Genomic DNA, 11,844 nt, shown 5'->3' with positions numbered 1-11,844 from the left:
GAAATTGCACATAATGTATATAAAGATATATAGCACGTTATTCTTTATTAATACCTGAATAGTATGGAGAGAGGGAGAGAGAAAAAAATCGAATCAAATGTATCTTTATATTGTTATAGTGAGAAATAAATTGTTTTCTAGGAGGGTGGAAAAGAAAAAGACGTCTGAAATCTTTTGAAGCTGAAACACTCATTCGCCGGCAGTCAACTCCAAAATTATTGGCACCCCCTTAAAGATGAATCATAAAAAAAAAAATGGCTTAAATTTGTTAGAATGGTGTAAAGTATATTTATTTTAAAGTAGAACCAAACGTAAAAGCAGGTTTCAAAAATATTTACAGTCTTCTATGTTGGAGAATATTTTACACTGCTTTATGATAAACTCTGAAAGAAAGGCAACAGTTTGTTCCTGTTGCTTTAAATGAAAACGCGCATGATATTTATTTCTCATTTTTTGCTCATTGTCGTAGCGTTCCAATAATTCTGGAGTTGGCTTTTTTTCTTCTTCTTTTTTTTTTTTTACAAACTGAGCCAAAAAGTCATGTTTATTTAAAAATACAAAACTCACTAATAAAATATCACTATAAAAGATTACAATACAAAAGGAAAAATCATCAAAGCAGAAAATAAAATAAAAAAATGTTTTTAGTTAAACAATAAATAAATCCAGTTGCATGATGCCCTAAGAGCAGATGCTGAGCTCATAGTGATGGCGCATGTGCAACGACTGATTATGGTGCTGCTTCGTTTTTGTTCTCTGCTTTGATAGTGACGCTCACGTCGTTTGTGTTGGACGTCGATTTGTATTGTTTCTTAAACTCAGCCTGAGGCTCCTCCTTCCCAGTTTTCCCACAACTTTTAGTTTCCATGTTCTCTTTCTGATGACTTTTGTTCCACTGGCCCACGATGTACCTACAGTGGGGGAAAAAAGGGCAAGAAAAAACTCTTACGTTTTGAAAAAGACCATTATATGGAACAGTGTACAAACAGTGACGGATAAGGCTTCCTAATGAGCGCTCTGAATGATTTATTCATTTCTGTAACAGATTTTTCATTAATGAAGTAATTAGAGCATCACTTACTTTTTGTAGTAACAGAACACAGAGAGCAGCAGGAGACCGAAGAGGGTCATCAAGGAAACGATGAGGACAACTAGGCCTAGAAGGAATTTGTTTATTTGCAAAATTTACAAATGTTTGTCAAGCAAATAAATAAAATCAATGTAAATTATTAATAATAATAATAATAATAAAAGGCACCTGCACTGGTAGAGCTTGTGTTGCTGAAGGCCTGCGATTCAGGCGTGTCGTTTTCAGAGACAGGAACACTGCTAGAAGCGGATCGCAGATTATCCCGAGACGCTGGTCGAGTCGTTTTGGCCCATTTCGGATGTCCCCTGGATGTAAGTGCTGCAGGAGTGACGGTGCTGCTATGAGTCTCGTGCCACATGTCCACCTGAGCTTCGCAATCTGCAATGAAATCATTCGGTCATCATCGTCATCATCATTACGCAGCACACATGTTCCGCAATGTTTGTCTAGGCGTCAGTACATTACAGCCCGCTGATTTCCTCCGGTATTCTAGGAGGAAACTAGTTTTGGCTGAATTGACATTTAAAAATTTCCGTTTCCTGTGAGAGCACTGCACCCTTTTTTAACCTGATGCCAAGACTGGACAAAAGCTGGAAGGAGAGCTGCTTGACTGAACCAGAATTTTCTTCTCATGGGTGTTACAAAAGCACTAGTCACTGAGACTGCAGTAGACATGATGTGGCATGTGTTATTTAGACCAGTTTAGTCCTCTACTTTTTATATATATATATGTATTTATATTTAGATATAAAATATTTTAGCATCATGCAATTACTTCTTGTAACGTTTCCAAAGTTATCTTACAAGAAAATATCTGTAGGGCAGAAAATAAAGCAGCATATTATGTTAGTGTTTTGGCTGCTCCCGTCGAAAGGTCACTACAGTTGCCCGTCTGATTCACACACAACTTGGCATCGTTTTACGCCGGATGCCCTTCCTGATGTAACTCATTTTATCCGGGCTTGGGACCGGCACTGCATCCAGCAGCGGGGGTTTGGGCTTTGGCTGGGAACTGAACCCGGACTTTCCACATGGCAGGCAAGAAACCTACCACTGAGCCACCAATGCTCCCAAAGCAGGTGCAAAGCAAGTCATGGTGCTCAGAAGGCCTGTAGCTGGTTCTGCAGGATGTTCAGTAAAACTAAGCAGCTCGTTTTCTTATAAAACTGCACTAATTGTACCGGAGAGCATATTTTAAGGGTCGTCACACCAATTATTGACCTTTTTTTTTATTATTAATTACTGTTTAGTGCTTTCTTCTTTTTTTTTTGAGACATCCTTACTCTACAGCAGGTAGTTGCATGTGCCTAAGACATTTACATAATACTAGATAGATAGATAGATAGATAGATAGATAGATAGACAGCAGTGGGGGTCAATACTTTTGCAACCACACAAACACACAGATTGCGTACCTGTTGAATTGAAACAGAAGACATCAAATAGTCTGTCGAGACTTGTACGCCAGGTAATAATCCCAACCTTGCCTTGGCCACAGGAGTCTTTGGAATGAATTCTGGGAATAACTGCGACTTGTTCATCGATCCAGCCGAACCTGCAGGACAAAAACAGCCGTGTGTGAGAGACACGATGTAACATCATTCATGCAAACTGTACTGAAGCATCAAAGTTCATACTTGCACGTCTCGAAGCCACGCCTAAGAGCTAGTTCCACTTGCGCCTTGTCCGCCATGACCACACCCAGCCGGTCACACACCTCTCTCCCTACGGACGCGTTGAAGGAGTAGCCGCTGGACAGCGATGCTTGGAACACTCCATACACAGTGCCTCGTTCAGGGTAAACTGTTCAAGGGAGTAAATAAATACTTAACTATGAAATATTTTATCAATAAAGCTTTTTCTCTTCCAAGATTTCCAATAAGTGTACGAAGCTAAAACGCAACGGTTCTCAAACCTGGGCTTCTCTGTATATTTAAATGTTCTTAGCGAAGGGTTCTACTTGAAACATTATTCAAAAAGGGGAAGATCATTAAAATTTCAGAGAAAGAAAATTTAAGTACAAGAGTCAATTTAAGAGTATGCCATTGAGGAAACTCCAAAATACTACAAAATCTGTAAGAAAAAAGTTTCAGTGAAGGTTCTCAAGAAGAACCCTTTCTGGAACCTGATGTTCAATGGCTTTTAGCCTTTAAAAGGGGTTCTACATAAAACGCTCCCCAAGAGAGAAACTTTCTGTGTAGAGCCTTTAAAAGTTCTCTGATGGAGTGTGAGAGGAACCAAAGAAACTGTTAGGATTTAAGATTTTTTCTTTCTCGAGAGAGTAACTCAGACAAATGAGATTAAATTAAAAAGTTTCAAATAAGGTTATTTAAAAAAAAACAGTGTTCTTAGCTTTACATAGAACCTTAAAAAACTTCCTAGAAAGAAAAAAAATTCAAGGGTGCTGTTACTGTAAGGTTCTAAGTTAAACCTTTGTTTTTTGGAGTAAACCTATATGGGAAAACAATTAACAGCTACAAGAATAACCCTTCTATGTAGAAAAACTTCAGAGTTGAAGCCTCGAAACACTTGGTTCTAGACAAGGTTCTCTTAACTAGTGAATCAAGCAATAATAAATTTTTCTTCGTCTACAAACCTTGGAGTATATCTACAGTATATGAAAATTCAACCACACTATAAGTGGAAATGTAAATAATCACAATATTGACAAACAGAAGTCGTCAACGTTAACATGTAAGAATAAGCAGATCATACCTTTGATCTGCGTGACGTTGATGAGCAGAGCTGATGTGACGAAATGAGCCAAGAGTAGCAGCAGCATCCCAGTTCTGGCCATGGTCAATGTCTGAGTCTCTCCTCTCTCAGCGCTCGGAGATGGGCCTGTGGACTGATGTGTGCGTGTCCATGATTTATAGAGTGCAGATCTCCCCTGGGGTAGCAGGGCGGGAGATTAAAGGGGCGGTTATTTCATAAATACCCAGTACAGCATGTCACGGCGGGGCCGCGGTACCGGAGGAAGAGGAAACAGGAGGAAATAGGCCTGCATCTCTGAGGAGGTCAGGATGGAACTCATGGCAGAGCAGAGATGACTCACTGATAACGGACTGTATGCCTAAACAAACGTGTGCAACGGTGTGATTTAAAATATTGGCACCCCTCGAGTCTTGTAGTGTGGTAAAGATCGACTAAGAGACACTTGTTTATTCTAGATGCTCCCAAAGCAGTGAAAGTCTTTGATGCTTTCCCAAGAGACAGTGGTTAAATGCTTGATAAGAAAACATTCTGTCCTTCTGGACTGTTTGTTTAGCTTTGGATTACAATTACTGGAGTGATTAGGGCAACATGGCATATTATCTGTAATATGCTAATTACAGTACACATTTCCCTTTTCAGGACATTTTTTCTGCAAACTTGTGTAAAAGAGGTCTAAAAGCAATAAATGTATAACTGGTCCAACTTTCGCTCAGGTCACATTCCTTTATAATGATTCTGTAAGCATTTAGTGGAAGGTCAGATTTGACTGGATGAGATAAAACCGCAGATCCAAGTTCTTACATATTTTTTTGTTGTGTTAAGCAGTGAAATTATTGCAGGTTTGAAGTTGGGAACTGAAGAAAGGACAAAATCTGAGACATTAACGGCTAATTTATAGCTTTATTCTTATGCCTAATTTAAATAGAATTAACTAAAAATTGCTGAAATAATGGCCTTTCATAATCTGCATACAGTGGTGTTCAAAATAATAGCAGTGTGTCGAAAAAAGTGAGTAAAGCTCCATATCCATATAATAACTTTTAATTTAAATCACACAAATGCATTGGACACCCTGCACGTTCTATTCTGAATCACAACATGAAGAAAAATGTGCTAAATGTATTATTAGTTTAATGTAAGTAAAGAAAAACAAATATTACTCTGTTCAAAAAAAAAGTGTCATCACTCATCTTTACAAAGTAATTTAAACAGAAATGCTTGAAGTTTAATCTTTCTTGTGCATCTTTGAACTAATATTTAGTTGTATAACCTGCTTTCTGAGAACTGCTTCCACACTGCTGGAACCAAGATGCCTCCTGCTTACTGGTGTGTTCGGGGTCGTTGTCTTGTTGAAACACCCATTTCAAGGGCATTTCCTCTTCGGCATGGGGCAACATGACCTCTTTAAGTATTCTGATGTACTCAAATTAATCCATGTTCCCTGAAATGTGATAAATAGGCCCAACACCATAGTACAAGAAGCTTCCCTATATCATGATGCTTGTGCCTCCATGCGTCACTGTCTTCACAGTGTACTGTGGCTTGAGTTCAGTGTTTGGGGGCCTGACAAACAGTCTGCGGCCTCTAGACCCAAAAAGGACAATCTTGCTTTCATCAGTCCACAAAATATTGGGCCAGTCAATGTGTTCTTTAGTGAACTGTGACCTCTTCAGCACATGTCTTTTTCACAACAATGGGACTTCTTGCTGATAGCTTGACTACACATAGCCGTCTTTTAATAGTAACAGTACTCACAGGTAACTTTAGGTGTTCTTTAAGTCAATCTTGTTATTCTTCGATCCATTCGAATGGTAGTTTTCCATTTTCTTCCACGTCCTTCTGGTTTTGATCTCCATTTCAATGATTTGATATCATTTTAGCAGAGCAGCCTATCATTTTCTGCACTTCTTTGTATGTTTTCCCATCTCTAATCAACTTTTCAATTAAAGTACGCTGTTGTTCTGAACAATGTCTGGACGACACGTTTTACTCTGATTTTCAGAGGGAAATGCACAGGACAACCTTTTCTGCATTTATCCTTACATAAGGGGAACTTATTTGACACCTGTTTTTTAAACTTTTTAAATTAAACTTCACGCTGCTATTTTTTTTTGAACAGACTAATATTTGTTTTTCTCCACATACATTAAACTAATAACACATTTAGCACATTTATGTTGTGATTCAGTATAGAACGTGCAGGGCGTCCAATGCGTTTATGTGATTTAAATTAAAAGTTATTATATGAATATGGAGCTTTACTCACTTTTTCAACACACTGCTATTATTTTGAACAACACTTTACATACATACAAGGGGGTCCAAGTCAAACCGGGACATTTCTCATGACTGAATGTGTAAAACGAGTGAAATTTACAGAAGACTTTAAGCACAGTACGGTGACGAGACTCTTAGCCGCAGTCCGGCTTGACGTTTGCACGGTCCAAACATTTTAAGGCAGGCTGTCCATCCGTGAAGGACAACCTTGACCGAGGTGGCTCGGAGCCCACTGCGATCGTCCTCATGAACATTCAGCGAATGGGACTCCTGAAGCTTGAAACTCGACGTATAACTTGTCACCAGCTTGCAGAAGAGACACTTCTGTCTGTGTGAACTGTACACACTCATTCACAAACAACACTTGCACATTACAGGAACTCGACTGGGAGTTATTGCCACATCCACTGTACAGTCCTGACCTTTCCACACGTTTGAGGCAAACATTAAAGGAGTTCCTGGGAGACCAGCGTGTCAGACATGAAGCAGGCAGTCTGATTATGGCTTTGGCCAACCAAGAAAACTTTCTACCTTGATAAGTGTTTTAGTGTAGCAGGGGATTATATAGAGAAATAAAAGTGTCATTTTGTGCAATCAAAAGTCTCGGTTTGGCTTGAACACCTCTTATAAAAATGTATATGCATTTGTAAAACTATTAAATACAACCAAATTGGCCTAAACAATTCCTTTTATGGCATTTCTTTGGTTCCCCACTCAACTTTTCAACCTTCTCATTTATTGTTTAATTTGGTAGAGAAACTTGTAACCATGGCTTCATCGCATCATCTTGTACACAATCATTTTTTTTATATATGTATAGACACAACTTGGAAGAGAGTAGCAGAGATCTCCACTCGTACAAAACTTCATTTTTCTCATCAAATCTTAAAAAGTGTAAATCGGTCAGTACATGGTAACAACATGATTGCATGAGGTTACTGTAAGGGTGTTACGAATATTTGACATTTTCAATCACCACCTTTACTGTAGACTTCCATTGTGTAAGTAACTTTGAAATAAATAGCATTTTCACTGCACAGTGTTAAAGTCCTCGGGTTTGGGAACCACTCTCACACTACAGATCTGTTGGACAAGCACATGTTCTTTACACTTCCTGTGATCCTTTACTGACATGCAGCCAGCTTCCAGCAAAAACATCTACAAACTCGGTCACACACTTCTGCGGTGAAGGAAATGACGCAGGAACACAGGAAGAAATGAGCCGTCATTAGCGAGTCAGCAGCTTTTTCTATTGGAATAAACCGTGCACTTTTGTTTCCTGCTGAGCTTTGCGTAATATCACATCATCATGGCAACACAGAATAAAAACAACAACAAATAAATAAAAAAATATTCCACACTAGGACAAAAGGTCAACCTTAATGTGTAAAATAATTCAAGCTTCTGTGTTTTTTGTTTAGTTACTATATCAGTTATACTGTATGCATGGGCGAAAGTAGTTTAAAGTTCTTACTGGTATTGCACAAGTGCTTAAGTACTTACTGGAACCACAACCTTTCCAGCTTCCTGAATTTTTCGTTTGGGAAAATTCATGCGATCAGTATTTTTGCGAAAATTGACTTGGTTGTTTTGCCGTCTCTGTGCAATTAGCTAATAAGTACAAATGTTAGCATGGATGCTAAAATACCAACAGCGCAAGACGTCCTTCTCGGACCGCGGTTAAACAGCTGCTTCTCCTAAGAGCAGGTTAGCCTGGCATTAAGCCACACAGAGGTTTTTACCAGCAGCAGCACTGACAACAGAGGACGAGCGTCTGTTAGCTCCTACACCAGCGTAGCAAGTTAGCTTTATACAAAATGAATCTGAAATGAAGTTGTAACAAAACCTACACGAAACAATTCGCAGTATTTGAGTATACAGCACTGGATATCAGATGTCAGCTGCAGTGTGTTGCCAGATATTTTCTTGCTAAAAGCGCTACCTTGATGCTGGTTATAAATTTGGCTTTTGGTAGGCAGATGCTCTCCCCTCTTACCAGTACACTGTGTACCACCACTGAAACTTTTAGACGTACCCAGTACCAGCCTGGTCCATGTTCACCCATGGTTATATGGTGTATGATACAGCTGTTATGAATGTGTGTAACACAGCATACAACCCAAGGGACTGCGCTAGCTGTCCCGGCACTTTTGTTTACGGCCAGTCATAGCGATTCAGCCACCATAAATGAACTGGACGCAGCCTCCGATGGTAAGGTTCAGAGTCTGAACTGCTGCCACAGCTACAGGAGGGCAACAGGCGCGTCAGCTTCATTTTGGATACCAGTCGTACCATCACCGCTGTCAAGGACCAGCTATTATGCCTGGATATACTGGATTCCAGCTCGCTACCGCTGCTAACGAAACGCGATAGCCATGCTAGCTCACTCGCTTTTACAGTAGCTCTCGCCTCCCGCCGCTACCAAAGGACTGTGAGAATGCTGGTGAGGACCCTTTGAGGGGCCTATTTCATCTATCTGCCATCACCCACCAGCTGCTCGTCATTGTGCCCGCTGGACTTATTTGCTACACTAACCTCTTACTTTCTCTTAGTCGAATTCCTCCATCTTTCCTCTAAACCTTTCCTTTATTATAATTACTAAACTAACCCTTATGCAAGACCTTGTGTCTTTGGTGCTCGCCGAGTCAAGATCTTACCCTATACCACACATACACACACATCATGATAATGTCAAGGATTTGATGGAAAAATTTTCAGATGTAACTCATTTGAATTTACATATAAAAAAATAAGATTTTGGCACGATACTGTATTTCATTACCCTGTGTGAAACTGCTGGAGCATTTAAAATGCCCCTTTATTTAAAGGAGTGGAGTGGCACAAACCATTAACACACGTGAATATTAATTATTCTCTAACATGATGACAACCTCTGGTGCTAAAGGGGAACAAAGGAAGTGTCCTGGCAAAAAAAATCTTTCTTTTGCAACATTTTTCGCACGAACTGTGCTCCACGAACAGGATCAAACAGGAATTTGCGATTTCAGAAAAGTACAAATCGTGTTGCACAAATATTGCATGCAATGTCAAATCTAAGAGACTGTGAGTGAAGACAAATTTCAAATCCCGTACCAATGATTAATGCTCTTGAATAGTGTGCTTAATTTTCCAAAAAAATATATATATATATATTTATATCATTTCACAAACCTGAGAATAAAATAGTAAAGTTTAAGTGGTAATATAATCTCAAGGTCATTAATTCGTTGTGACGTTTGCCTCATATTATAATCCATCGAACTATATATATATAAAATCTTACAATCACATCTGACTCTATAGAACTTGTTTGCCCCCCCAAAACTGCTATAAATTAAGTTAGTTGTCTGCTCATGACACGATTAAGGTTCCAAAGTTCAAGTTATTCGACTCCTCGGTTCGTCTTCCAACCAGCAGGTTTGCTGTTACTCAGGACTCGGACTCTTCGATCCCACACGCAGTCCTAAAAACTTCTTGGATTTCTCTTCTTTTGTGTCAGCGTTATCAGCGTACAAGGTTGTGAAGATGTTTATGAGGTTGACTAAAAGAAACACTACTAAGAACAAAGTAAGAACGATCCATAGAGCCTGGTTCCTCCTGAAGATCTTTGGACATATTCGTTCGATGACTTCCAGAACTCGCTCATACCTGCCAGTGTAACAAAGAAAGAAAGAAAGAAAGAGAGAAAGAATGAAAGAGAGAAAGAAAGAGAGAAAGAAAAAGAAAGAGAGAGAGAGAGAGAAAGAAAGAAGGAAAGAAAGAAAGAAAAAGAGAGAAAGAGTTGGATTAAGGATATAATACAGATAAATAAAATAGAAATTTACAAGTTTGAGTTTCTGATTTCCAGGTTCATCTGATCAACTGATAAATCCCACACTTACTCATATGGAGCAACTGAATGTCCAAGATAACGACACAAAATATTAGCCAGAAATTAAAATCTAGTTCATTTTATACCACAGTACTGTTTGATCAGAATGTGTTGATTGGACGTTATATGTTGATTACTTGTAACTTTAATAACTTCAAAGAATTAAGAAGTAAGGTTGGAGAAGGAATGGCCATTTAAAGCTAGAATGGAAGTGGACATTCCATAACATTAACTTTAAATGATTAAAATAAAAGCATGTTGTATTGATTTATAAGTGATAGACAAATTGTAAAAAATAAATAAATAAATATATATTTTTAAAAATGTAAAAAAAAAAAAAAAAAAGCCAATCACTGTGAAGTAAGTGGAATAAAAACTCTGCTGTTACATGAAATCTTTTATTCCTTACTTAAACCATAACCGTTTAGCAAAAATGTATTCACTACAACCAGATTCAGTATTGCTTTTTACCTGCTCAGCTTTTTTTCTTCTTCTAGATCTTCTCCGGTTATCTCTTCTGCCTCGGTTTGTTTGTCTTCTACCTTTTCCTCCTCCTCCTTCACATCCTGGAGCTCTTTAAGTTTTTTTAGTCCTTCTTGATACCTGCATTGTACATGCATCCCATAAGATTCCATTAAAATATATAAGTCTTCATCCATCATGTGTACGTTTATGTACCTGATATGTTAACAATAGGTTAACTTGTTTTAGCTCACAGCTGTTGCATGTTGTGAGCATTAGATAGGAGATCCGTTGATGTTTTAAAAACTGTCCAAAAAATCGAAACATAATTAGCGAGCCAGCAAGGAGGAGTTGTTCAGATTTATTTATCCCAATTCAGACTGTGTTCTGAAGATCCACAAAGCAAGGTCCAACCAGCCCATGCACTACACATTTTATAGATTCAAACATGAATCTGCATCAAATTGTATTCCAATGATTCCCACATCTTTATTTATGGCCAGAATCTACACTTATTTCCTACAGCTAATTATATATAAAGCAACAGTCACAGCTGTACGTCTACTACCATTACCACTCATCTTGTCACGTACCAGTGGAGGTTCATTGGCACCTAGGGGTTGCCACATCAGATCATTTGATCTGCAAGACATAGCACAAGTTGTACTTCAGATGCCCTTCCTGTTTCAACCCTCCCATTTTCTAACTGGGCGTGGGACCAACACTGCATGCACTGAATGGGTATAGGGTTAAGGCTCTTGCTCAAGGATCCAACATTGGCAACCCTAGCATGCGATCAGCAAACTCACAGCCACTACTATCCTCATTAGCCGTAATCTCAAAACTCATGATCATGGGTTTAAATTAGTGAGCCAGCCAGGAGCTACTTATCAGCTCGTAGGAAAAAGCTGCAATATTCAATATAACCAGCAAACATTTTTTTCATCAAGCAAGATGGAACATGAACAAGTACAAAAGGCGTGGCTTTGTTGCCTATTCTAAAAGATTTGGGGTCTTTGGCAGGATTGTTGTAAAATGTTGTTGTTCTACCTGAATATGTACAGTTTGTGGTAGCCGCAGGAACATTATACCATAGAAGAACTTCTTCATTGTTTTTGTATACTCTGTGAACTACTTTATAAACAATAGTTTTATGCTAGCCAAGCAATTTTACACTTTTGCACTCAAACACCAGGCTATTATCAGCATTATTATTAGCAGTGCCATGCTAACATGTCTATGTGTAATCAAAGACAACGAGGTGTTACCCTTTATTGTAAGCTTCCTCCTCGATCTTGGCCTTGATCTCAGCACTGATCTCTTCTGGACTACAGGAAGCTTTGGCTGGGGTAGCTGCCTCGCCTTCCTGCTCCTGCAGAACTTTCCCACTGCATTGTTTTCAAATAGGAAAGAAGAGTTAGCAACGGAG

The 11,844-nt window shown here is 38.8% G+C and overlaps 2 protein-coding genes across 2 annotated transcripts in view; both read right to left on the bottom strand.

The window, feature by feature from the left end:
* Positions 1-18: 18 nt before the first annotated feature.
* On the bottom strand, positions 19-4,136 carry lyve1a (lymphatic vessel endothelial hyaluronic receptor 1a). The gene is made up of 6 exons (XM_053513046.1): positions 3,806-4,136; positions 2,728-2,893; positions 2,506-2,645; positions 1,259-1,468; positions 1,082-1,157; positions 19-911 (listed from the first exon to the last, which is right to left on the bottom strand). The coding sequence occupies exons 1-6, from the start codon at positions 3,885-3,887 to the stop codon at positions 731-733; spliced, it is 855 nt and encodes a 284-aa protein (XP_053369021.1). The 5' UTR covers positions 3,888-4,136; the 3' UTR covers positions 19-730.
* Positions 4,137-8,825: 4,689 nt separating this feature from the next.
* The window catches only part of mrvi1 (murine retrovirus integration site 1 homolog), a 35,551-nt gene continuing 32,532 nt past the window's right edge, over positions 8,826-11,844 (bottom strand). The window contains exons 25-27 of the mRNA XM_053512704.1: positions 11,684-11,803; positions 10,425-10,556; positions 8,826-9,730 (exon numbers count right to left, since the gene is read on the bottom strand). Coding sequence (XP_053368679.1) covers positions 9,508-9,730; positions 10,425-10,556; positions 11,684-11,803 — 475 coding nt within the window. The 3' untranslated portion in view covers positions 8,826-9,507. The remainder of the gene's footprint in view (positions 9,731-10,424; positions 10,557-11,683; positions 11,804-11,844) is intronic.

The sequence above is a fragment of the Clarias gariepinus genome, chromosome 15 (genome assembly GCF_024256425.1).
Source record: "Clarias gariepinus isolate MV-2021 ecotype Netherlands chromosome 15, CGAR_prim_01v2, whole genome shotgun sequence".
In the NCBI taxonomy this organism is placed as follows: Eukaryota; Metazoa; Chordata; class Actinopteri; order Siluriformes; family Clariidae; genus Clarias; species Clarias gariepinus.
Note: the sequence above shows the minus strand (reverse complement) of the source record. Positions and strands in the feature narration are given on the sequence as shown.

Coding starts and splice junctions, on each gene's coding strand:
- lyve1a (XM_053513046.1), bottom strand. CDS start 3,887: ATGGCCAGAACTGGGATGCTGCTGCTACTCTTGGCTCATTTCGTCACA. Junction 2,646..2,727: donor CGTGGCTTCGAGACGTGCAA/GTATGAACTTTG, acceptor TTTGTCCTGCAG/GTTCGGCTGGATCGATGAAC. Junction 1,158..1,258: donor CACAAGCTCTACCAGTGCAG/GTGCCTTTTATT, acceptor AATTCCTTCTAG/GCCTAGTTGTCCTCATCGTT.